Genomic DNA, 26344 nt, shown 5'->3' on the forward strand with positions numbered 1-26344 from the left:
GTTTCCGCAGAAGACAAGAAAACTGGACAAGTGAAGGTAAAGGAGGTAATTTGGTGTAGACCAAAGTTGGGAGAGAAGAATGGGAGAGAGATTTTATAATCGCCACCAAACGAGCGGCCAGAGTCGGTCTGGATGGGAATGCCCGCGGCCTTATACCGATTCTCACCGAGTCAAGACACCGGGCAAACCAAATACAGCCCATGACAATGCTATTGAAGGATCACGATACCGCAATTGGCGGGCTGGCGGTGACCAACCGCTGAATAGCTGCGGTGGCTGGGATACATTTTGAGGGAGCAGGAGTGGGGATTCCCACAGTCGGGCACTCAAACAAAGGAAACACGAAAAAGAAATTTGCGGTGAGGACCGACTGTGCTATTGAGACTGGGCCACAGATAGCCAGTACGAGAACGGTGGTAGGTACGATGTCAAAGCCAATACTAGTGCCAATGGGGCCTAAGTAATACGATGGTACGACAGGGGATGCTGGACCGGGGAAGCAGAGATCTCGAACAAGCTGGCTGCAGGAGACAGGCAAGATGTCGTTTTGTTTGCACGACGAAAAAGAAAACAGAAATACTTACTGAGCCATTGACAGCGAATGCCTCTGGTGGGAGGTCGAGATTTTTCCAGGGGTTCTCGGGGGGACGAGGGTCCCTTGCGGGATCGCCCATGGGGGTAGCCATTCTTGAGACTGTAGACGAGTTGTAGATAGCGACGGTATTGAGGTCTGTGAATAGCGAGATGAGTGGCTTGGTCGGTGAGACAATGGCAGGGGAAAAAAGAAGAAGAGACGCGTTGTGTTGCAGGGAAGAGGAACAGACGCGGTGGTGAGAGGGGGGAAGAAAGAAAGCGAGCGGCGGTGGGGAAAGAAAGAGGAGGAAGGAACAATGAGAAGGTGAGAAAGGAAGGCGCGAGAGCGGAGCAGCGGGGCCACAAGAGGACAGGGAGAAGCAAAGAAAACAAGGAGAAGAGGCACGCGGTGAATGAAGAGAATAACTGAGGCTTACCTGGTGGAGCTGAGATGACAGTGAGAGATATTGAGGGATATTGAGAGGCGATATTGGTCCGAAAAGAGCTTATGCAGAAAGTGCTTATGCAGGTACCGCTGCGGCGAGAATAAGAAACAGGATGGGGATAGCGGTGAGGGAGAAAAAGAAAGAGAGGGGCAGATGCAGTGGGGACCACGGTGAGGAAGCAATTGATTGTTGTCGGTGTGAAGAATGAGGTGCGAGGTGGCGGGGGAGAAGAAGAAGAAGAAGAAGAAGAGGAGGAGAAGGTGGAGCCTGATATGGGTAGACAAACAAACAGGCACTTCCTAAAGCGGAAGCTGTCACTTTCCAAAGATTTAGTTAATACTACTGCTTTGAAATAGAAAAGGCCTTGTAAAGCCAAGTACAGTGAGAGTGAGGTGAAGCCTGGCCAAGAAGTGACGATAGCTCTGAGCATCTACAGTATCCCAATCGAGCCTTTCCATGACCAGAAAGTGACGAAAACCTTGTCTGATCAAACCATCACTTTGCCTACGCAAATGCGTATGTACCTGACCCAGAAGTAAATTTATTATGAGAAAAAAGAAAAGAAAAGCAGCGCCCTGTTTGTTCTCCACGCATTAACCGATTTCTTCATTTCTCGTTTGCAGAAGCAAAATTTTCTTCTTTCTATTGAGACAGCGGATCTAACATCCGTGAGAATAGACCAAGCTGCAGGCCACTTGAAAATCGAGCAGCGAGTCAAAATCCCTGTAGAATTGGCAGATTCCGTTTGTCTCTGGCCGGTTGACGTTGGAAATGCCAAGCCCTTCCGTGTCAGGCAAGTTTTGCCCGAATCGGAATAAAACAAGAACTGCAGATCTCGACGCCACGACAAACGACAAATGTTACAAACCCAGCCAGACTAGTGGCATATTTCTTTTCTTTTATTACTGGAAATTACCCTGACGCAGTCGTACTCAATTTTAGATGGTTTTTTCATTTGCTCTTCGCGGTTTTTTCCCCTTCCTGTACATAGTAGAAATATGGGAACATCCAGAAATAGACTCAAAACGCCGTGTCCAACATGCAATTTCATTGCTGGCCATGCATTTGACGCGTCACATCAAGCATCTGCTTGATACAGACCCATCTCCCCAGGCGGTGAACTGGTAAGCTAATTGTGATCAAAATAATGTACAAATGTTGTAAGACAAGGAGTTAAAAAAAAGCAATCAATTATAGCCACCTAAAGTAATTTACTGTTAGCTTTGACTTGTACCTGAAGTTGAAAATAAAAAGAAGAACTTACCACCGTAGGACTGCGCATGCATGGGCTGTGGCAGTGGTCGAAGCTGCGAGGTTGACGTCGGAATATCAATCCGGCGCAACAAATCCACCAGTTTTTCCGCCGAAAATCGTCCTGCGTTGTAAGCCGAGGCAGGGGGGATAATACTGAGAAGCTGCACAACATCGCGAGGCAATGGAGCTGCCGAGGGCTGCGGCCTATATTGGCCACCACCGATAAGGGGGCTGCCATTGCTTTGCGCGCCGGGACGCTTCAGTTGATCTGGTCGACGTGATGATGGAACGCTGCCGCCCTTTAGAGGGGATTCGGCACGTAGGAACTTTCGTGGCCGGCTGCTATCGTCATCGTAATCGTCTATGGGATACGTGCGCTTGGGCGACTCGATCGACGGGACCTCCAAGTATCGCGAAGGCGTATCCTGCATCGACGCGTGCTGTTGTTCTACGGAAGTCATTGCTGGTGGCCGAGTCTGAGATGTCGAGATAATGATTGGAGCAGCTGTTGGGTCAAAGTTGGGTGTTGCATGGCGATGTGCGAATTGAGTAAGCGTTGGGTCTTCAGGGAACAGCTCCCGCATGCGACTTTCGAGATTAATGACTTGAACCAAATCGCCGTACCGAGATTCGTATTCATGGATAAACGAAAAAATCGCTTTCGTTTTGGGTATATTTTCTGGTTTGCTAGACAGTCGCCTGACAGTCATTTCAAACACAGCACGAGCATCTGCAATTGAAAAGAAAACAAAGGTATTAGCAATAAACCAATAAAAAAAAAAAAAAAGAACGGGCTACTCACTGGTGACATCGTTAATGTCAAACAAATGCTTCAAGTACTCAAGCGCAAAGTTCTCATCGTCTGGGAACAGTCTCGCGCCACGCTCAAAGATTCTCGTGGCAGCTGGATCCTTGTAGCAGTGATGCTCGATCAAGGCACTCGCAATGTATACATCGCTGGTGATGCGTCCACGTTTGCGAGCCTCGGCAAACACCTGTCTCGAGCCTGCAAGCTCTCCAGGCTTGCCTTTGCCCTGAATCCGACGCATAGCACGCATGAGAGCAATCCAGGCAAACGAAATCAACTTTGAAACAGTCGTGTTTTGCGCAGTATGTGCAGCTTTGATCGTATCAATCTGCGTTTCCATTGCGGCTTCTTTGGCTTTGGCTTCGCGTGTGCGCTCATCTTCGTCCTCGTCGTCGGCAACTGGATGATACTCATCCTGGGAGTTGGCAAACTCTTCTTTGACTTGAGCGATTTCTTTCTCTTCTTGCTCACGGGTTTTCGTGTGGAGGGCGTACAGGGCGTCTAGTACTTTGTCGTAGGCTTCCCTCACCTTTGCTCCCCGTTTTTGTGCATCTTGTTCCGATTCCGACTCGATCTCAAGTCTATCGGCGCGTTTGAATGCTAGCAGACAGCTCTCTGGGTTCCCTTCAATCCCTTGCCTAAGTAATTCATTGCCTTCTGCAATCATATCACTCTGGAAACAAAACTCCGCCGCCTCGAACCACAAGTCCGGGAAGAACCTCAAAGCCATTAATGCTTGCTTGTAGACGTACAGAACTCGGCCTTTATAGGCTGAAATATCCTCTTCCTTGAGAACAAGGGGGTCGCCCTTCTCCCAATTGACCCATCGCCGCCACAACTCGGCTTGCTGTTTAAACGCTAGATCTCCATAACAGCCCGGGGCAGGCGGTAGTTGAGGAAGAGTGGTCCTGTCCAAGTCTCTAGTTAGGTTTTGTAACTCTGTATAAGAACTTCGAGCCGTCATGTAGGCTGGTGACCGCTCTTGGAGGAATTTCCGACCCTGGTGATATCGCCTCATTAGCACAATAGAGCATTGATGGAACGGGAAGAAACAAAGTTACCGTCAATTTGTTCAGGCCCATCTCAAATTGATCATATTCCTTCCACAGCGTGTTCAACGCATGGGTCGGAATGCAGATCGCTCTCTGGTAGGCTTTCCGCAGCAAGTCCATCTTCTGCTGGTCTTGCCAGCCCGTGCCACCGGCATTCCCAGGTCCTGTTTTGATAAACTGTACATAGTCTGTCCAAAGAGAAGCCGAGTCCCTGTCCATCCCAACATGCGTAAAAGCTAGATCATAGGCCGACGAAATCGTTCGTCGTGCCTGGCCAGATGTGTCTGTTGTTAACGGGTGACGCCGACGAATGTAGTCCAGGTAAACAGTCCACAATTGCACATTCGGTATGCTCAGAAGCGTACGGTTAAAGATCTGTTCTAGACGCTGTAGTTCGTTGTTTTCCGACTCCATGTTCACGTATGCGACCCATTGATCAGCCTATATTCAGGTCAGCGTCAAAATACCAATCCACAAATTTGGGAGAAGGGGGCGCCATACAGCAGATGGAAACACTTTGAAAAACCGCTCGTATACATCTCGTGCATTGTCAAGCCTGTTTCGACTTCGGTGCTCACCAATCAGTTCCAACCATGCAGCAATATCCCCACGGGGATCTTCTTTGATTCTATCTTCCAGCAAGCCCACGCGATCATGGGGTAGGCGGGACGCTGCTGCCGACGCGGGATTTGATGCCGAAGGCACCGGTGTTGGCGCATTGCTATATGTGTTCTCAGTGTACGGAATCTGACCAGTCGGCAACGAAACAGAAGCAGAAAGAGAAGAAGAAGAAACAGCATTATTAGAAACATCTTTGGAACTGCCCATAGGAGGCGCAGGTGGTTGTATTGATACACCAGATGTAAAAACAGTTTCATTTGCATTCTCAGAAAAAGGACGTTCAGACATGCTTGCAGAACCAGAACCAACTTCATCGAAGGCCCCCAGTACCCCCGGCGGTTCATACTCTGCCTCATCCTTGTCCTCTTCTTCTAGTTCTTCCTCCTCTTCCTCTTCCTCGTCATCATCATCATCATCGATAACAAAGCCGCCTATAGTTTTGGTCTTTGGCTGGTCAGGCGCAGATATAGAAGCTTGCGATTCAGTTCTTGAGGGAGGCTGTGAAGCGGCGTTTTGGTTTTGGGTGTTGCCTTCTCCGTCAGACTGAGGTGCGGAAGTGGTAGGATTTTCTTCGGAATGGCCATTCTGATTATCTTCTGCTATCGAAGCTGAGTATTCCTCATGTACTGTGTTTGATGGATCATAGTCCTCAGAGCCCGACAGCTCAGCGCCATGAACAACTGCTGCAGGATCATACTCAGCACTCATGGCCTGGGCCCGGAAAAAAGCTTGCTCGGCATCTTCCTCAGCCATTATCAGAGCAGCGCAGCCAAGTGAGAATAGAGCGAAGGGCACCCTGCAATGGGCAGGGCCAGGGTCAGCAACTGGTCTGTATACCATCAATAAAACCAACAATAACAAATAATCGTACCAGGAATGTTATGTGGATTAGCGCTCGCAGCTGGTGGAGTTTGGCAGCGCAAATAGCGTAAATTCCAGAATAACCAGGGGCTTCGTCGTAGTGATGCAGGGTTAAAACATGGTATTTGAGAGAAGGAACAGCTTGTTGTCATGAAACTTCGTCAATTCTTTGTCGCAGGTCGATCCGCTGTTTTGCAAGCTTAAGGTTCGGGCCCGCATCATGCGAGGGCGAAGCACGTGACCTGCGTTAATTGGGGCGCGAGAATGAAGCAACGCGGTGAGCGCGTCTTGGACTATTAAAGCCGCCCTGTTTCCTCACTGCCATGCCCCTACATCCCCTTTCTCTCTCCCATACTCTTCTTCTTCTTCCCTGAAGATTCTGTCTCGTTACTCTTGCATACCCTCATCTTCCAACACCAACTTCTATAGCACACTGCTCAATATACCACCACCATGTCCGTCGTTTCACTTCTTGGCGTTAAGGTGCTAAACAACCCCGCCGCTTTCTCTGATCCGTACAAGTTCGAGATCACGTTTGAGTGCCTCGAACAATTGCAAAAGGGTAACAACATGTTTAGTCTTTACCTTTGAACGCCGCTGACTATATTTTAGATCTCGAATGGAAATTGACCTATGTCGGATCCGCCACTTCGTACGTTGTTTACCTTCATCCCTTGTAGCAAACATGGCTGCTAATCAGTGCAGATCCGAACATGACCAGGAACTCGATTCTTTGCTTGTCGGCCCTGTCCCCGTCGGTGTGAACAAATTCATCTTCGAAGCAGACGCACCCGACCTTAAGAACATCCCGCAAACCGAGATTCTCGGCGTCACGGTGATCCTGCTCACTTGCAGTTACGATGGCCGCGAATTTGTCCGGGTTGGATATTACGTGAACAACGAGTACGACTCGGAAGAGCTCATCGCGGACCCCCCAGCCAAGCCTGTCATCGAACGCGTGCGCCGCAACGTGTTGGCCGAGAAGCCCCGTGTGACTCGATTTGCCATCAAGTGGTATGTTTTCAGTCAGAAGAAGTCGGAGTATTTGGTCGCGGTTGCTAACTTTTATTTTCTAGGGACTCGGAAGAGTCTGCTCCTGCCGAGTATCCTCCTGACCAGCCAGAGGCCGATGTTTTGGATGACGGAGACGGATATGGAGCTGAAGAGGTGGAGTTGGAAAACGCCTTGATCAAGGAACTCGAAGACGCCGAGGGCCAAAATGGCGAGGCCGAAGTGGGCGAAGACCACGAAATGGACGGCGCCGAGAACACTACTGGTGTTGCCGATGACGACGCGTCTGACGCAGGCAGTGAAGATCTTGAAGCCGAAAGCAGTGATGACGACGAGGAGGACCTCGACGAAGAAGAAGCCGGCGAGGACGATGTCGAGATGGGAGACGATGCCAACGCTGCTGCTGCTCAACAACCCCCGCATCAACCCGAAGTCATGGTTCACTAGATCAAGTTCAAAAAAACCCTCGCACCCTCTTCCCCCAGACGAAACCAATATACACAAATACCCTGGAGTTTGGTTCCGCAGCAGGACGACGCTGTTTTACGATTTCATGCACTGCTTATATATTTGATAACGAGTTTGAATTCTTCCCTCGGCAGATGTTACTTACCCTCTGTTTCGATTTCTCATTTCCATACGTTCATACATGTTCATGACACATCCCCCGGACATATCCGCTCCCTATACATGAATGAGGTTCATACGAAAAGGAACAATTTTCCTTGGCAGAAAAGGACACGGAGAACGTCTTTCTTGTCCAACAATGATCTCTTTCGTGGAGAGTAGAAGAAATGATAGAATTAAACCCTGTATCCAACTTGTCAAGCACACAATATAGTCTAATTTATATTATTGACATTTGACTGGGATATCCCCGTACATGCAAGGTTACCAATTAATTTGAACCAGAAAGCCCCTTGATAAAATATTTGAATATTTGAACATCCAAGGCATTCAACAACCCATTTATAAAATTGACGAAAAGTTTGAAAGTGATGTTACAACTTTTTAGAGATAATAGAAATGAAATAATGTAGACGAGAAATAAGTTGGTTGGTATCATAAAGTTGACCGAGAGTTATACTAAACTATCAATGAATGAATAGACACACTTTCCTCAAGTTCAATGAACGAGCGAACAGCAGAAAGCTTTTACATTCCAAACTTTGAGCCGAGAGCTAACCATCACTTTTTATCAGCTTTGTTCTTAAAACGGGGTAAGGGAGAAGAAGAAGAAAAAAAAAAAAAAAAAAAAAAACTCACCACCAAAAACAGCCTTTCTTTTCTGATTCGATACAAATTTGCTAACATCGTTGGCCCAGTTGCTGCTATTCTCTTCTAGTCGATCCATGCTATCGCCCGCAATTCCAAGACGCTCTGTTCGTTCTTGGACTTGGCGTTGCATATAAGACCAGTAGCCTTCGTTGTTGGTGTTACCACCGGCAGCTGATTGTGTAGGAACGCGGCCTTCGCGAAGCGCTTTGCGGCGCTCAACGTCATCGAGTTTCATTTGTTCCATCATTCTCTTTGATGGTGGGCGATCAGGGCCGCCGACTGTGAATGAGTTAGAATACTGTCATTAAGAATTGAGAAGGGGTTAGAACGTACTCAGTAAATCCATGTCGGCAGGTGTGACATATTGGGTTCCTGAAATCCATTGGAAGTTTGATATGGTTGGTCGTGGGGGAATAACAGCGTCTGGATTGTAGAGTTTATCATCGGACTGCGGTCTGTATATCGTTAGAATTTTCCCTCAAGGCGAAAAGAAAGAAAAAAACATGGATGTCAACATACAAAGGAGTTCCTGCACCCCAAACGTTGAAAACTGCAATCTCGGAAGGTCCTGCCCATCCGAGAACATCACCAGACGAAGATATGATAGCGTCCGAGAGCCGCTGCAAATCGAGAGTAGTGTTGATGGAAGTGCACCCAATCTCTTTCAGACCAGGAATCGAGTACGCGCGGGCATTGCCATCACCAAAAACGCCAACAAGACTGTACCCGTGGCCCTCGGTTTTTACAACTCCTGCCGAGTAACATATAAACTCGTCCCAGGTTTTCGAAGCTCCTTTATTCGTGGCCGGCTTGAAAATCCTGCAGCCAGATGATGTTACCACGACCAAGACTCCGTTGACTTTGGCGCCGTTTCGAAGTGCGGATACAACGTTCTGTGTTGCCAATGCAGGTTCACCGGAATCCGCGTTTATCGGGTGAATTGCAAGAACAGAATCTTCAACCGCCACGCTTCCTGCGAAAGCGGCCGAATAGGTTCCATTGCTAGACGGTAGGATCTTCAAGGTAGCAAGGTTTCCACGGTTTGTTCCCACGAAGCAGCAAATACTCGAGTAATCTAAACAACGATGTTAGTATTTATATTTGCTGAAAAGCTGATGCTTTCCACTTACCTTCGTCCTCCAATGTCAAAACGCCAAACTGAATGCTGGTTGGCCACTCTGCACTGGAGGTTTCGCCCGTTCGACTCTTGCGAATGCTAGCCCGTTTGTTTGTTTTGGCAAAGTCGCGAATGTCGGCACTGAAAATGACCGCAGGGCCACGGAGGTCAATGATAACAAGGTGACCTTCTTCAAAGCCAGCACAAACGAACCCAACGTCGCTGTGCTTGAGGGCAGTGACAGGGCCTTTTTGCATTTCCAAAAGGGTCAACGGCAACAAGCCATCATTCAAATTTGGATCAGCTCGGTGTGTTATATTTGTCATTTTTCCCGGGCCAGCATTGGCACCCGGAGCCTTTTCGCCTCCAGCATTCTGGTTTCGTCCCCAGCGGAATATAACGACTTCACCACTGCGAAGACCGGCTGACAACTCTCCAGATGCACCTGAAAAAGATAACTGGGTGATGTGTGTATTGATATTACGAGCAATGGCCCGAGCCAGGTCTATTTGAATGACATCTCCGTTTTCGATTTCATCGTCGTGTCCTGCATCCCACATTCGGATGACTCCGTCCGCATGTGCTGTGATCGCGATGTTGCGGTCTTCGAAACGCTTCATAGGCCTTTTACTCTCAGCACCACCGAAAAGAAATTTTGGGCCTAGCGCCCTCCTCTCTTTCAAGCCAAGCCAGTTCGACCGGCTCACTGGAGCGCAAATCATTTTCGTGACAAAGGGATGTACGAGAGACAATGAGATATGAAGCATATTACTTGGGGAGATAGGATGGCCATTAGGAAAACTGAGAGTGACAAGCTCCCCAGATGACAATAGAGCAATGACGGCAATCGGATCCTGAGCCCCAGCAAAGTACGGAGATCCGCGAGGAATTGGGCAGAAATCGACGACCTCTGCCCCCGGCGGAACAGCAAGGATGTGGCGATTGCGAAATGTTTCAAAGTGTTTTGAGAGAATTTGCCATGAGGATGTTTGATAATTCGGAGTTAGTCCCAGATCCAAGAACATCAAACCTTTGTTCCTATCACTTGACGGGCGTCCTCCAGCAATCAACAACCCCGTGTTATCTGGGTTCTCCTTTGCACACCATGCAATCTGAAAGAGAGGATCTTTAACTGAGAATGTTCCGGGTCCGGAGCCTGAGCTCTCAGGCCGAGTTCCTAGTTCGTTGACATTGGCATCGTCAATGGTCCTGGCCATCACTAAACGTCCATCCTTTGCATCCCAGAAAACCAAACTCGTATCTTCGTGGACCGTGAGAATGAATACATTGGTTGGGTGCCACAAGACTCTTGTCAATCGAGGCTTGCGTGCCTCCCGAGAAAGAGTTGGATCTGAGTCACCACCCGGAGCACCAGCGGGAACAACGTATTCGAAGAAATTTTGGGCAATATTCTGCTTGAAGGAGTAGATGACAGCGCCCTCTGGATAGCCGATTAATAGTTTGCCTATATCTCGAGGTGCAAAGGCTAGGGAAACAACTGGTGCCATGCGTACTCGTGGGTTCCGTTCTGCCCAGAAGTTGGGAAGTCTGAGCGGCGCCAGAACCTCTCGATCCATATCATAAGCAATAATTTCACCTTTATACAAGAAAGGGATCAGTAGCTGAATCAACAAGAGTTTTTTTTTTTTTTTTTTGGTGCAAGCATACCATTTTGAAGACCCAGAATCACGTAGTCCACACTTGGGTCGGCCGCAACAGCAGAGACATGGCTTGGCGGGGCATACGACGCCAGCCTTTGCTTCGTCTCCAGCGAAAAGATACATACTTCGCTCTTTGAATCGACGCTGAGCAGTTTATCGGCAGAAAACTGGAGAAACTTGGCTGAAGCCTTGCGCGGTAGATCGAAGACAACCGAAACCCGACGTTGTCCGAATACGTATATCCGCCCACTGCCGAACTGGCTATCGCTCGTGCCGACTGCGATTAGCGACTGGACGGGATCGTAGGCGATGGCAGAGATGCGAGAGTTCACGCCATATCGAGCATACTAAATAAGATTGCAAAGGTCAGCTTTGCACCGCGAGGTTTGACAGGGTGAGACAATGCGTACTTGGTCAAGAGCAAAGAGGTCGGGAGACAGACCGTCGGAAAGGTCTTTCTGGATGCCCGCCTGTTTTCCGCGCAAGAAGTGAGCCATCAAGAAGAGAGCTAAAACGAGGGACTAGGGCCAGCCGGGTCCCGACAAAATTCAATCAAATCACCGCGAGCAGTTTTTGACAGCTTTGACAGAGAGAAGTTAAATGTTGCTCACCACCAGAGGGTGACGACATGCGCGGGCTGGCTAACCATATTGGGTTTAGCCTTCTTCCCCGCCTGGGGCTATTTTTATCTCTTTGTTTATTTTGATTGTAAGGTACGGAGTGAATGTAACAATTGAAGCACGAGAGAACGAATGATGGTTAAGACCTCTATACATGCACGCTAAACAGGAGTTTTAATTCGCTTGAGACGGAATCCAGCACCGATGAAAAACAATCAACATTTCGTATCATAGATTCACCCTCAACTTTGCTTGATAAAGTCCGCAGCACGTTCGGCAATGGCATATAACGTGCTCACCAAGTGACCGTCAACCTGGAAAGGGAGAACGGAAGCGTCAACCACCCTGACGTTAGTCGTCCCATAAACAATAAGATGCTCGGAGACAACACCGCCCTTCTCGCGAGGCATCATAGCCGCAGTTCCGACGGGGTGGAAATTGGAACGATCTGGCCAAAATTAGCAGCAGTTCAGCAGTAAGAGGAGGAAAGATTCAAGCGACTTACAATGTCTGACGATCCACTCCCTCCATTCAGCATCAGAGGCATTTTGAGGGATAGTCTTGAGTCCAGGGCTCGACTCTGCCTTGACTAGGTTTCGCAGGGGATAAGTCTCATATGATCGGCGAATGAGTTTCGCAATCCCAATCTGAAGCTTATTGTCCCAGTCAAGCATAAAGTAGTTTGGGTTAATGGTTGGCTTGATCAAAGGGTTTGACGATGCGATATGGACGCTGCCGCGTGAAAAGGGAAGTAAGCCCCAGTATTCCGTCATAAGGCTGTTCCCACTGCCCGGGTAATATAAAATTTCTGCGATAGGAACTTCGTCCTTGAATATAAGGTCGTATTGGACCCGGAAAAGATCTTCTAAATCATCCGCACTCATTACCCCGCCATTGGCTTTCGCGGTGTCGCTGGCATAATCTTTGAGGCTATTGCGGACAAGCGTCGAAATGGCCTCTGTTTCATTGCCAAAAATATCTTGCACGTTGGCGTAAACAAGAGCCGTGTGCCCAGTAACCTTATGTGTAGTCGCACCAGACAGATCAGTATTCATCTGATCTTGGAGGTTCTCTCCTACACTAGGGAGGTCAACGAGGACGGTGACATTATACTTCTCCAAAACCCGTCGGTTTCCGATACCCGAGAGTTCAAGAATACCTGGGCTCTTGAGGGAGCCAGCAGAGAGAATGACCTCTCTCTTGGCTTTGATAACACCGACGGTGCCGTTCTGGTAAGTGACCTGCACTCCGCTGGCCGTGACATTGTTATTTGACGCCGTCCTATCCAACTCGATATGATTCACAAAGGTGTTGAGCAAGACATGAAGATTTCCACGAGATGCATAGGGCCAATAATAAGCACGGGCAGCATCTTCACGAACATATTCCTGATAATTAACTGTGGAAGGACAGACGCTGAGACCTCTCATTTTGCCTCCATTAACATCTTCAGACCATGGCACACCCAAACTCTGGAATGTTCCATTCAAAAGGCTCAGGAGTGTGCCGTTAACCATCTTAGTGAAAGCTACATCCAATAGGCCGGTTTCACTATGATAAGCCGGGTTGTAAGTGGCCCCAAGCTCGACTTCGGACACGGTTGGGATCGTCAAGTTCTCGGCGCTAAGGTAGTACGGGAACAAACTCTCCCAGGTCCACCCATTGTTGCCAACTGCTTGCCAAGCATCGATTTGGACGTCTTCCGCGCGTGTGTACGCCATTCCTATATCAAATCAGGACTAGATCAAAATGACCTCAAGGGGTTGTTGCAGCTCACCATTGATAGCGCTGGTGCCAGACAAAGCTTTGCCAGCCCGCAGGACTTGAGAAGAATTACCCCCATAGATCTGGTTGACCGACTCGTATTGCCAGTCAATTGCTGTGCCAAACGCGAGTCCGTATCCGTCGACATCGGTGACATTGCTATTGTTCAGGACAGAAGCACCGGCCTCAATGACAATGACATTGACATTAGGGTTCTCGGAAAGCCGGTTGGCGACTGTAAGACCGGACGTGCCTCCTCCCACGATGATGTAGTCGTATTCTCCGTCAGCGATGGGGCCTGAGGCAGCCGCCAACGTGAAAAGGAGGGACAAGAAACATCCCCCAGAGCTAACCATGGTGATCTATAGGCAATTTCCCTGATATATAAAGAGAAAACAGGATTGACTTGGTGTAGCAGGCTTTCGTGAGGGAGATGTCCTGTATCAATCACGTCCCGAGCAACACCGCACAGCCCTAGCAAATAATAATTATTAATACTACTTGCCATGGCTATCTGCTAGCGACTTAGCGCCCTCACTTCTTGGCGATCATCCCGACAATGGTCATGTTTCAAATTAGCGGCATCTAGATGTGTGTTCCGGTGTTCCCACCAAGACGGCAAGACCTGAGAAACTTCCAGGAACGTTGATAAACACGGACTTACTCCTGACTAGTACGGATTTAGTGCTACAGAGAGATTCGGATTTCCTTCACCTTTTTTTTGCTCCACTATCCCCACTATCTAGGCAATAGTTGTTTCACGCCAGCCTTTATAGTTATAGCTAGGTTGTATTTTATCTGTCATCTAGGTAACTCGTCCGACGCAAACATGCAAGCTAACTAGGTGGAATCATAATAAGCAAAAATCCAATGTACCATGCATGACAAGCGTCAAGGGTTCACATTTATTCAATCCCTCGAAAACCATGCCCCAGCACCTGATGCGTCGACAAGGATTCTCGGTGAAAATCAGACAAAAAATGATTCGACTAGGGCTGGCACTCTGACCGGGCGCTAAACCATCGCCCTAAATCATCGCGTCTCGTATTGACCAAGGACTTAAATTATAAATAGAAATAGGGGCAGTATTATGCCGTTCTTGCATGTTATCTTTCGTGCAGTATAGAATTTGCACCGAGAAAACTTAAAAAGAATGGTATGCCCCAATAAAGCAAATAGGGCAGTGAGCATTTGGATTGGTTGCAAGTATATAAAACATAAAGACATCAGGACCTTAATCTAATTTATAGGACACCCATAGAAAAATTCAATATCAGATTGATTGAGATTGCAAGTCTTTCAAACATGGAGTACCATGACAGTATCGTTCATGTCCCTACCTGGCCCTCTGCCATTCCTAGTCATTTACTGGCCGCTTTGCCATTTTTTACACTACTACTCCTGGTGACATTCTTAAAAGTAGCCACTGGAATCTTTAGTGTACAATCTCATGACAATTTTCTTGTGAATCGCATGTTTCCCTTCGAGCCTCGAATCTCTCTCGTATCCGATTTGCATTCAATTCGCAGAAGATATTAGACGCTGCGTACCAGAAGGTAAGAGGAACTTCGTGGCCTGTAGTGATAATAATTAAAAAAAGCACTGCTGAAAAAAGTATTTAGTATAATGGAAGAGCATATCGAATTGCTCGAGGCGATGTTGACTTCGTTGTACTTCCAGCAGAGTGCATTCCGGAGCTTAATCGTCTCAACCAGGAAACGATAAACTCCAGAATGTGCCATGCGCACTCGATGACAGGTCACTTGAATGGAATGGATGTTGTACTGAAGAGCAACTTGCATGTCAAGACATTGCTAAACAGAATCGGCCCGGTTTTGCCCAGTCTCGTTCAACCGATCAGCAGTAGAATTGGGAAGACAATAGACAGCATTTTCCCCTCAAGTTCTGAGTCTTGGAAAACAATCGAGTCTATTGAGAATATTGTATACTGTGTGAGCCGGGTAATCTCTCTGGCTGCCTTTGGTCCTCCGGTTTGTGATCATCCTCGGCTAATCCGTTTTATGTTTGAAAATACCCGACAAGGTAATTGGCCCAAATGCCACCTATTTGCATATGATGTGCTGATAATGAATAACTTAAGTTTTACGGTCATGTTTGCTATGAGATCGATTCCCTCCGTATTGCAACCCCTCCTTGTATGGGCACTTCCACATAAATGGCGCCTTCGATCCACCATGAAGAAGCTTGAGTCCTTTACTGTTCCTCTGGTCGACAAGTACAAAAACATGATACACAATGAAGAAGAAGTACCTGCAAACATTATTGCCTCTATGCTCGCAGAAGCCAAGCAGGACGTCGAAAAGGATCCGTACGTTCTCACGCAACTCTTAGCCGCTCTTGCTGTAGGTGGATCATAATGCCCGGCCAACTTTATATTCAGCGTGATATTCGATCTCGTAGCACATCCGCATTTTTTTTTTTGAAAGAGATCAGAGAAGAATTTGAGACCAAACATCGGGAAATTCACGGAAAGTGGGATTTCGACGCCTTCAACAGTTTACTAAAGATGGATTCAGCGTTCAAAAAAACCATTCGACTGACTCCAGGGAGTTTGACCACATATAGCCGCGTGATGCGGCGTAGGAAGAATAATCTTGGAATTCGATATGAATAGTGCCGTTAAAGCACATCGGACTTGTATTGCAAGAAAAATAAGACAAGGATAGATTAAGTTTCAAAAAAAGAAAATTACAAGAAGAGTATAAATTACAACGTCATTTGATAGTTGCGTAAAGTGGGGAACCAAGAGCTGAGGGTGGCTAATATGCGCTTTTTCTAAACAAAGAGCTGAGGGGTGGCTGATATGCGCCTTTTCTAACAAAGAGGGTGGCTAATATGCGCTTTTTCTAACAAAGAGCTGAGGGGTGGCTAATAAGTGCTTTATCTGTGAATGGACCGCCCACTTTTTGCATCTCACCCCTTCACACCTCTTCACACCAACCCTTTTTATTGTTCTCTCTCTCAGTTTACACAGAACACAATGACTGAACGCATCACGGTGTGGCTGACTCGTAAGTTTAAAATCAATTCATTTTCTTGAGAAAAGTTTCTTACCTTCTTGGTAGCTCCCGGCCCAAACCCATGGAAGGTAATCTGCCCACCTACTTACGAATCACATTACAATCTGACCATTCCTATAGGTAGTCCTGGTGCTCGAAGAGCTGGGAGTTCCCTATGTCATTCAATCGTTCAAGTTCGACGATGTCAAAAAGCCTCCATTTATCAACATTAACCCAAATGGACGAGTGCCTGGTATGTCTAAAGATTAATTTATATGCTTTATTAGTCTAATCCCTCAATAGCGATTGTCGATCCTAATACGAACTTGACCCTCTGGGAATCAGGGGCGATTATACAGTATTTGGAGGAAGAATATGATAAGGAGAAAAAGCTCACCTGTGACTCAATGCAAGAAAGACAGCTGTTAAACCAGTGGCTTCACTTTCAGATGAGTGGGCAGGGCCCTTATTATGGACAATGTGGCTGGTCTGACAGATTTTCTTTCTTTTATCACTGTTAAACTAATAATTTCGATCATAGGTTTAATGTCCTCCACCCTGAAAAGGTACCATCGGCTATCGAGCGCTACACACGCGAAGTTCACCGTGTCCTAGGTGTTCTTTATGGTGTATTGCAAGGCAAAGACTGGCTCGTTGGCGGCAAGTGTACTTTCGCCGATCTAGCGTTTCTTCCATGGAACGCGCGTCTGGATTCTGTGCTTCTCACACCTCCCGGAGAGGATCCCTTGACACCGTATCCGAACGTACAAGCTTGGCACCAGCGAATGCTAGCGCGTGATTCATGGAAAAAGGTTATTTCTACTAGGGATAAACTTATGGATGATCAGGGGCTGCAGCCTAACGGTATGCCTAAAGGAATTACCAACATGAAAGAGTACGAGGAATACATGGAAAAGCAGGCAACCGAACAGCCCTAAATAGAGCGGAATATATTTTTCCATTGCTTGATGACATATGGCCACCACAATGATATGACCGATGATTTCGTACTCTACCAGCTACTAGTGAGGTGGAATTGATGTAAGGCCCGATACCTCATTGACTACTTGTAATACCCAGTAAAACTACTCGAAGATGCCCAATCTGCACCGTGCTATGCACGTCTCGTTTTGATATCTTCTACTGCGCGGCTATGTCGGTGACCTCAATGGAATACGTATACCTGTGACTGCGGTTATGCGCCATCTTTTGGGGGGGAGGGGGCGCAATAGCGCTAAAATGGGGGCGCAGCAGCAGACGCAGCCCTGCGTGCGAGAAAAGGGGTATTGTTTTTTTCATTCCGGCGAGGGGGAGAGCGACGAGATCGCGGTCGGACACGTCGAGGGGGGAAGGCCACAGTTTTATAGATAGAGCAGCATGAAGCCGTGGCTATCGACACGGCACGCTAAACTCAATCGCGTAATTCGTCGACACCGGAGAGTTCGGAGTATACAATTTTTAACAACCCAGCCAGACTCCGTATGTAATTAATTGGGTCGTGCAATTTCGATTGCCTCCTTCGTTTAGTCTTGCAGTTTTTGCGTTACAGGAAATGCCAGTTTCTATAGACGCCAAGTAAATAATTAAGTTGCCTAAAACCCAAACAAATGTAGCGCCGGAAGATGCAAAAACCGATACTTTCTCAAATATTTCATTTTCCGTCATGTATAACCCGCAGAGCAACTCATTCGGCCTCAGTTGTAGATAGGTGTTGTAGGGCATCTGTCAATTTGCGGCGAGCATGCATCTCCGTCACATCGTCTGTTCTATTCCGATAATAAAGCTCGACGATTCTATAAATATGTCTGTAGCAAGAATATCTGAGAAGCCCGAGGTTAGTCCTACCACGTACGAGAGCGCATAAGGCAAAAGGTGCAACATACAAAAGAAACCGGACTGTTTGAAATTGTCCGTTTGACGGGATTGACCCAAATCCAGTGAATAGAGCTTCCGAGGGCTCTTCAAAGACCTCGGCCATCAAAACATCTCCCCATATGGCAGTGCTAAAATCCGAGACACCGGATAGTTGTTTGCAATCGGAATCAAGCAGAATATCCGACGGACGGCCAAAATTGATGACTGTCAGTCTTGGCACCGTGATTTCGTCAAGAGTCGAAGCGAATCGACATAATTGTTCTCGGAGTTGGCTGTATGGAAGATGAATGAACATGTCCTCGGCATCACGAAGCACCTCTTCAAAGAGCAAAATAAATGACTGGCGCCAGGATGGGCTTCCCGTTCCTGCAGCTACCTTGGTCAGGGGCCCAAACGCTGTGGAGACATTCTGACCGATCTCGTTGACCAAAAGTCCAAGATCTTGTTCGATGTCCTTGCGAGCTTGCGGACAGAGACGATGTTCACTCTCTAGCAGCGAAGGACCCTTGACGTATTGTCTAAGGAAAAAACCAGCGCCAAGAGAGCTATCCTCAGGAGCATAGTGAATGAACTGGGGAATGAACGGATTTGCTGTCTGTTTTAGCAAATCGAGAGCTAGAGCTTCGGTTTCTAAAGAAAACCGCTCTCTTCGCATAAGCGGTGCGGCTGATAGGAGGGCAAATTTCACAATGAGTTCATTCTCGTTTGACAATTTCATCAAGTACAGCGAATGAAGGTGCCCGGGAAGTGGCTGCACATTTCGCAGTTGAACGGTAGAAGGGTACAAGAGTCGGATTACATGCTGAAAGCGACTCACCCCAGGCCACGTCGAATGCGCATGCACGGGTAACGCGAAGTTGATTTCTTCTGAGAGCTTAGACATGGATTGGCCATCAAAGTTTTCCAGGGCAGGCAGACGCATAGTGTTCCTCGAATTCTTTAAAGCGTTTGGACCAGTCAGGGGGACAAGTGGTTGTCTGTTCTCATGTAGATTGATTGTATGTCAAGAGTATATCTTCGAAGCTCCATTGGCCCAGGAATGGCAGGGGTCATCAAGCTATGTCAGAGCTTAGTACCCTGGAATGACGCCAGAATGCTGCACAGTAAGGAACCCATCCGCGTACAGGGTACAGAGACCAATTTAAGAAAAGAAGATATACCCAGTTTTCCGCATCTTACGCTGGGCGAGTCCATCCTTTTGAATACCACCCCACTGATATCAATTCAGCCCAAAAAGAGCCACTTGTCACCGCAGGTCTCGGACACTCCCCGAGAACACACGGCCTGTATGTCTGCTTACACATGTTGTGAATTAATCGTCATCACGACGGCGTCCGTGCCGCAGTTCCGGCGCAGCTGTGACTGGCGTTTCGTCGCTTAAGAGACGAGATCGACCGGCTGTTCTCCATATTATTTGCAGTGCGACAGAGGAACGCGCGCTCCGAGGAGATGGACTACTGTTGTAGAAGTATGAAGAACGCAACATTGAAAAAGTCTCGACCGCCTCGCTTGCTGCCGCCCAATCAGAGGCACGCTTTGCCGAGACAACCTCGCGTAGCTGAGAGGCGCTCTGATTGGCCCATCTATTCCATAGTACTATTATTATAATATTATAATATGGATATTATTGCTGTCTGTGAGCTCTATGGCTAATAATATACCCATAGTTCCACTCCCAGTGTGCCATGACTCGACTGATACATGTAGCGATTTACAAGTTACCAGTTGGCATCATCCCCAACATCAATCGAGGTAATAGGAGACAATCGCTCATTCCAGATTCTGGAAGCTCTCAGTTTATCATCCTATCACTTTATTATGGCAGTTGTTGAGAGAATAGAGAATAGTAACCGTGCCCGAGACAGCTTATCCACTGCATACGTTTGCTGTGTCTGCTATGATTCCGACTCTGGTTTGGTCTGGGAATTCGATATCGGGGTTGGGTTGTAAAGTTCAGCCAGGTTGAATCGCTTGAGTTGGTCGTAATCGCTGCCCACAACACTCATGCCGATAACATTCTATCGTGTTGTGATTGCTGTCAGAGCAAACGCCTTAAAGCAACGTCTAATCCCCGGTACAAACTCACCTGGATGACATCGACCAAAATGACAAGGTCGTAATTTTTTAAATCAACTGTGTGTTCGTGTCCCACGGCTGCTGCAACTGTCTTGATGATAGTATCGCGGTCCAGCTTCCCATGGCTGCGGACACTAGGGCGGATGGCGAACTATACGGCCGGAATAAGTCAGCTCAAAAAGACCTGACAGTCACGTAGTCAAGCTAATAGAAATATAAACAGCCAGAGAAAATTTAGGCAGACACACCTTCTTGGGTCCGCCTCCCGCATGAAAATGCGGTCGTAGAATTTCTCTGGCGAATTCATCAAGGTCTAGACTCATGACCTTTTTGACCTGACTGGCCGGAATCATTCGCTTAAGCCATCGGCCTCTTTTCTGCTCTGGATTGGCATTCGCTTCTATACATATATCATGCACCAGCTTTACCGGATCGATGGATTTGTCGACTCGGATGAAGCTTACTTTTTGGCCTTTTGTCAACTCTACACTTTTTGTGGATGGCTGAACACAGGAGACTCACAGCAAGCTGTATCTAATTTGATAGCCTGAAATGGGCTATTAGTGGGAGCTCCTGGCTTCAAGCCTTCGATTTCTCGTCTGATTTGCGCCTCGATGTCATCATCAGCATCATTATCGCTTTCCGAGGCAGCCGTCAAGCCGGCTTCTTCTTGAGACTTTTGATAAAACTAGACGCCAACTTAGTATTTGACAAGTTACCAGCAAATAAGGCCGAACCTCTGTGAAAATGTCCATGACCTCGGCGATGCATTTTGACTCTCGTCCAATGTCGCATGAGATAAAGACTCCCGAGTCGCCCGTCTCGATGGTTGGGCCTTTTACCTTGCGGTATTTATCGTTGCCCTGTAGCTTTGTTAATACAAAAACAAGAGAGATAGACGCAGATCTTAGAAAATACCCTTTTCTTCTTGTGTACCCTGTGTGAATCCCCCATCGTTGATGCCTTGTTACTCATCTCGGTCGGTGTTGGAGGAAAATTTGGTTGCGGTAAAGCAACCCCGCAGCACCTTTGACAACGACTGGAGGAATACAGAGAGATTCGCAAAAGGTCTTTTATAACTAATATTTTACTGCTAATTTTTTTTTTTTACTGGAAGTATTTAATTTTATGCGATATTTTGAAACATTGAATTTTTATATATTAAGTACAATACATTGTGTCATAGGAGCAAAACTTGAATATATGTTACAGTGCTGTTGTATTAAATTGGCCATTTCTAGAATATTAATCGTCTCTCGAATACTAAGCAGAATTAAAGAACAGAGTGGTTGAACATTTACTAATTACTCTCTTGACTCTGCCAAGATCCTCTAAAGCATATAAATGCGTTTCTACCAACCACTCGCCACCACATAAACCCCCACAAATTACGCTCCCATACAACTCATTATGCCACGCGTGAAACAAAAGACAAAGGCAAGGCCGTTTAGTATCTGATTTACTAATTACCACATCTGATATCTATAAAATAGGCTCAAAACCTTGAGAGAGTCCGTAGTAACCAACGCAGATGTCGAGAACGCAAGCGTGACTACGTGGCTGAGCTGGAAAGAAAAATTGCCTCCTACGAGGAGGCTGCTATACAAGCAAATCGAGATTTTCAGGCCAAGGAAGAAAAACTCCAGAGGGAAAATCAGGCCCTTCGGCTCTTGTTAGATCTCAGTGGTGCCGATCCGATGGTTGTAGAGCAGCATATCGAAACGCGGCATCGAGAAGCGACATCGGAAGATATGAATTTGAGAAGCCTTGTTGCGACAAATCCAGGGTCTTTCGGTACTGAAATGATCGCTGATTCAACAACCTTACAGTTGTCAAATGTATGCCTGTCATGTTTTTGTTCACTTTGCGAACGAGAACGCCTTGATAGCGTTCTCAGCAGCCGTGGCTAACTTACCATGTATCAGGCAATTTACGACTCTGTTGAGTCTTTCACGACTTTACCCTCGTTGGATCTGGAGCTTCCACCTTTACCATCTACAATATTTGGTGCTTCTGGTGGCCTCACAACACCGAATATCTATATGTCCAATATACTAGGAAGCGTGGGAGAACCTCACCTGACCGACTTTGTGATGAACCAACGTATATCCGGCAATATCCCCGCAGGATTGATCAACTGCGTTCTTCAAGATACGACTCTCTGCACTGTTGCTTTCCAGATTGTCGATCTCTGCAATAAGAAGAACGTAAATGTATCGGAGCTGGACAGTAAGCTTCGCTGCGGTTATAGAAACGCCAAAACCCCGCTTGAAGGTTGCAGGGTGGATAATTGGGTTCTGCTGTCCGTGATCGCTGAAATAATACTTTAAGTAACGAATTTACTAATAGCTGGATATTTTGTGTAAAATAAGAATGAAAGAACCGAACAATAATGACCTGCGACAAACTCTACCACAAGATTATAAATTCACATCCAACTACTAGAACACACTTCAACCATTATAGATCCCGATGTAATTTCGAAAGTGATGACATACCACGCCGTTGGGGAACAGCTTCGATAGTATAAATGGTGACATACTATTTATACAACTGACCAATCAGGAGATTTGAAGAGAAAATACCCCACCCTTTTTTGCAAGTATCAACTCTGTCATTTAGAACATAAATACATTATTTTTCCCTTTCAAATGTTTCAAATGTTGCTCTTATAATTGCGAAATAAATTATCACTAAAGCGTGACAAGCCACTCGCGTTTCCCCTGCTCTCTTAACCCCCCGTTTATCTATCCCGAAACGAACGAAATCATGTATCAAGAGGTGCAATCGTGCTATGGTGATATCGCCAAACGCTCGATTGCTACAGATACCCAACATGACAGCGAAGAAAAAATTGCCATGGCTTTTGGCTACAACGCGGAGGATCTCTGTTCTCTTCCGGAAAAGGCAAATATGGGCTTAAGCTGCGGCAATCCAGTTGCGCATGCAAACATGAAGGAGGTAAAGCCAAAATCAAATGTAATGCAAATTTATTGAGACACCTCTAAAACTTTTTTTTAAATAGGGTGAGACGATTCTCGATCTCGGTAGTGGGGGTGGTATCGATGTTTTTCTGGCTGCTCGTAAGGTAGGACCAGAAGGGAAGGCTATTGGAATCGACATGACAAAGGTGAGATTGAGAAGTAACTCATTACGTGCGGTTAGGAACTGATATATCTGAAAGGATATGATCAAACTTGCAAATCAGAATGCCAAATCCACCGGGCTGTCCAATACCTTGTTTATCGAAGCTTCCATCACCTCTATTCCGCTTCCGGATTCTAGCATTGATTGTATTATCAGCAACTGTGTCATCAACCTTGTTCCAAGCAATGATAAGGCTTCCGTTTTTCAGGAGATTGCCCGTTTGTTGAAGCCTGGTGGAAGAGTCGCTATCAGTGATATCCTGGCAAAGGAGGAGCTCCCACAACATATCGTTGACGATATAGCACTCTATGTTGGATGCATTGCAGGTGCCAGTCAGGTTGTGCAGTATGAGGAATATCTGCAACACGCCGGATTCAAAGGTAAGGTTCAAATCCTGCGAAGATATGGTCTCCTATTAACTCGGCTTCAGACGTTTTGATTGTCGATGCGAAATCAGATCTCAACCTTTATAAACAATCCACCTACCTGGGTCAAGGTAGTTGCTGTGGAACTACATGTTCTTCCAAGGAGCCGAAAGCCAACTTTTCTGAAATCGATTTCAATGAGTGGGTTGGTAAGTTCCTCCCTTCTCTGAACCAAAATGGCTCGGCAAGAATATTGATATCCGTACAGGTTCTTTTCAAATTTATGCAGTCAAGACCGGCGGCAGCAGTATTTAGCTACGTTCTAGAGGGGTGATGCTAGGAGGGTAAAAGAGGCAGAGAGGGCACCTGGTTATTGTGAAATAAAACTTGCCCACCCTTCCTCATGTGCTAGTATCGCTATTGGTTGGTAATGATTCTTACGCGAGTCACTTGAACAGGGGGGCTACAGTCAATAACAAGGAAAGGGGATAGTCTACCTGCACCAGCCATGAGCTTCTATCGACGCCTATCATAAAACCATAGCAAGCTTGGTATAATTCTACTTGCAATAATAATACATCTTTAACTATGCCATTTTTATCAAGAATTGGCCAAGACCAGCGGATGAATTATCCCAGGGTTTTATAAACAAGCCCATTCCAACTGCATGAGAGTCTCCGGAAAAAAATTAAAAAAAAAAAAAAACTAGAAAAGCCAATTTCGTGTCTTTGTAATGGTAATTGCTGCCGTACTCAGTTACTACTATCGTTTTCACTCTTCTTCTTGGTAATACTTACCTTCAGTCTGAAACCACGACTGTCTTCAAAAAATATTCCAGAAGAAAAAGTGATGGGGATATTGTGATAAAGGTGCGAGAGAGACGTAAGCCGAGTGAGAGAACGTCATCGTCTTGACACCTCTAGAGTAGGCTAATGCGGCAGTACAGTGGCCAACTTCGTGGGGCAACATAGGTTCTAACGGGCCATCGAGACATAGAGTTGATGGCTGGATAATCTACCGTAGGCAAAATGCCTCAAGGCACACGAACCCTTGGTCTCCTTCCGTTACAGGCTTCGCATCGTAATTCTCGGGTCGACGATCAAAACCGTAGGTCCGAAATAGGCCAAACAACCTGGCAGCTTCCATCGTCCGCCTATCATCATCCGTGATACCCCCAGTAGCCTCGTAGAAAGTCTCCCAGAACTTATTTCGAAGGTATTCGTGGTATTCGTGGTTAGGGTGGTAGAGCCAGAGCGATGAAGTCTCAACACCGAGGACAGCTTCCAGGGCCCCGAGCGATGTGCCAAAGGGAGCAATCCTGGCATCAGCCCAGTCAACAATTCCAGTAATGCGGCCAGTGTCCTTGTCGACGTGAATGTTCATCTCTAAGAGATCATCGTGGTTGAGAACTAGCGGATAACCGGGCCGCAAGAGTAGCGGGAGTTCTTCACGGAGCTTGTTTAACCGTGGTAGAAAGCGTGCAGGCAATCTTTGTGAAAGTCGTACAAGGATACCTGAATAATGACTGTGTATTTCGACGACGCGATCCAGGTCCGGTTCTGGTGCTAACCTAGCAAGCCATGCTGAGGCGAAGAACCTGTCCACCCGGTCAATGAGGGGTTTGATATCAAACCGTATAAACGAACCTTGCAAAGTCCTGTACAGTCCGAAGCAGACGCTCTTCCATCCCAGGACTAACAAGCTGGCGTCTAGCTCGAGAGAAGGCGACTCCCGGGACAAGATCCATTTCGTAAACATGGACCTCGGCCAACATGCCACGAGACTTGCAGATGGGGACGAATCTTCCGTAAGTTTTCCGTGCTTGCTCCATGACCTCGAGGTTCAAGGCCGAGTGGCGAAATTGGATGGTTTTTGTCCCCGCTGTCACAGTGTAGCTGGTCGAGCCATGTATCAGTGTTGGAGAGACGGGGCTTCCAGCGATGCTGGCAGCGGCGTCATTGCACTCCTCCTTTGTGACGAATTTGTGGCGTCTGAAGAAATTGGAGATCTGGGACGCAGACAGGGGGTCAATCTCCTCTGGGCGCACTGCGTACTGCGAGATATCCATGTTCATATTGATGAGTGTTTGTGACAGAGGATGTTTTTGAGGCTCGTGTTTTGCAATAGATAATCCGCATCGGGAAGGCACGACGGACCAATATTTCCAAACCCATCATTTCAATGTTACCGTTTCATTTACGCTTATTTATCATTGAGTATGATTCCTCCGGACTGGCCTTTCATCCTTTTCGTGATGGGGAAGTTGAAGTTAATGCTTACAGGAAACCTGCATTCGCAGGCTCAATGCAGTTCACAAAAGACGGTAGGAGACTGAAATGGCGCTGTGTTATTGTTATTTTCACTGAGAGGAAACCGGTTCACACCGTGTAGAACTGCTCTTGCCTCCTTAGATATCTGTCGATTGTTGTAACATTATTACATGAGAAGTAGTTTGTGAGGCGGTAACGTGTATTTCGTATGTAAATTACAGTTGAGCGGGGCCCGCCTACAGGGGTCTACACGTAAAATTCGGGTTTTTCAATGTCAAACTAAAAATACATGAAATTGCATAAAATGACACCAGTGACTGAGGCGACCCCCAACGACGAAAGTTAAATAACGGGTATTATTAATACGTAGTAACATAATGTGCCATGGTATTCTGTTTATCTGTCACAAGGCTGTTGAACTCTCTTCTCCTGATCTCTATAGAAAAAGAATTTTCTCGTTTGCAATGAGATTCCTCCTATTCTACAGGACATGCCCGTGTGTCTTGACGCCCGCGCTAGACCATG

At 46.8% G+C, this 26344-nt stretch overlaps 8 protein-coding genes across 8 annotated transcripts; 3 read left to right on the forward strand and 5 right to left on the reverse strand.

Moving 5' to 3' along the window:
• Positions 1–220: 220 nt before the first annotated feature.
• TRUGW13939_03849 (uncharacterized protein) lies at positions 221–686 on the reverse strand (the record flags this gene model as incomplete). Its single annotated transcript, XM_035487028.1, has 2 exons — positions 221–517; positions 585–686. The coding sequence occupies 2 exons, from the start codon at positions 684–686 to the stop codon at positions 221–223; spliced, it is 399 nt and encodes a 132-aa protein (XP_035342921.1).
• A 1568-nt stretch (positions 687–2254) lies between these two features.
• On the reverse strand, positions 2255–5507 carry TRUGW13939_03850 (uncharacterized protein; the record flags this gene model as incomplete). Its single annotated transcript, XM_035487029.1, has 4 exons — positions 2255–3003; positions 3076–4081; positions 4143–4574; positions 4635–5507. Coding segments are annotated over 4 exons (3060 nt in total), but the record flags the coding sequence as incomplete, so codon positions are not given.
• A 561-nt stretch (positions 5508–6068) lies between these two features.
• On the forward strand, positions 6069–7073 carry TRUGW13939_03851 (uncharacterized protein; the record flags this gene model as incomplete). Its single annotated transcript, XM_035487030.1, has 4 exons — positions 6069–6177; positions 6228–6267; positions 6321–6629; positions 6692–7073. 4 exons carry the CDS (start codon positions 6069–6071, stop codon positions 7071–7073), a joined length of 840 nt encoding a protein of 279 aa, XP_035342923.1.
• A 708-nt stretch (positions 7074–7781) lies between these two features.
• TRUGW13939_03852 (uncharacterized protein) lies at positions 7782–13422 on the reverse strand (the record flags this gene model as incomplete). The annotated part of the gene is made up of 10 exons (XM_035487031.1): positions 7782–7807; positions 7893–8183; positions 8238–8359; positions 8424–8979; positions 9035–10618; positions 10690–11029; positions 11093–11152; positions 11602–11750; positions 11808–13025; positions 13080–13422. The coding sequence occupies 10 exons, from the start codon at positions 13420–13422 to the stop codon at positions 7782–7784; spliced, it is 4689 nt and encodes a 1562-aa protein (XP_035342924.1).
• A 2645-nt stretch (positions 13423–16067) lies between these two features.
• TRUGW13939_03853 (uncharacterized protein) lies at positions 16068–17024 on the forward strand (the record flags this gene model as incomplete). Its single annotated transcript, XM_035487032.1, has 5 exons — positions 16068–16098; positions 16153–16175; positions 16228–16339; positions 16390–16573; positions 16628–17024. 5 exons carry the CDS (start codon positions 16068–16070, stop codon positions 17022–17024), a joined length of 747 nt encoding a protein of 248 aa, XP_035342925.1.
• A 746-nt stretch (positions 17025–17770) lies between these two features.
• On the reverse strand, positions 17771–18883 carry TRUGW13939_03854 (uncharacterized protein; the record flags this gene model as incomplete). The annotated part of the gene is made up of 2 exons (XM_035487033.1): positions 17771–17879; positions 17970–18883. The coding sequence occupies 2 exons, from the start codon at positions 18881–18883 to the stop codon at positions 17771–17773; spliced, it is 1023 nt and encodes a 340-aa protein (XP_035342926.1).
• A 3923-nt stretch (positions 18884–22806) lies between these two features.
• Positions 22807–23864, forward strand: TRUGW13939_03856 (uncharacterized protein; the record flags this gene model as incomplete). Its single annotated transcript, XM_035487034.1, has 5 exons — positions 22807–22998; positions 23063–23167; positions 23222–23564; positions 23615–23758; positions 23818–23864. 5 exons carry the CDS (start codon positions 22807–22809, stop codon positions 23862–23864), a joined length of 831 nt encoding a protein of 276 aa, XP_035342927.1.
• A 699-nt stretch (positions 23865–24563) lies between these two features.
• TRUGW13939_03857 (uncharacterized protein) lies at positions 24564–25623 on the reverse strand (the record flags this gene model as incomplete). Its single annotated transcript, XM_035487035.1, has 2 exons — positions 24564–25146; positions 25196–25623. The coding sequence occupies 2 exons, from the start codon at positions 25621–25623 to the stop codon at positions 24564–24566; spliced, it is 1011 nt and encodes a 336-aa protein (XP_035342928.1).
• Between the last annotated feature and the right edge of the window lie 721 nt (positions 25624–26344).

The sequence above is a fragment of the Talaromyces rugulosus genome, chromosome II, assembly GCF_013368755.1.
Source record: "Talaromyces rugulosus chromosome II, complete sequence".
NCBI classification, from domain to species: Eukaryota; Fungi; Ascomycota; class Eurotiomycetes; order Eurotiales; family Trichocomaceae; genus Talaromyces; species Talaromyces rugulosus.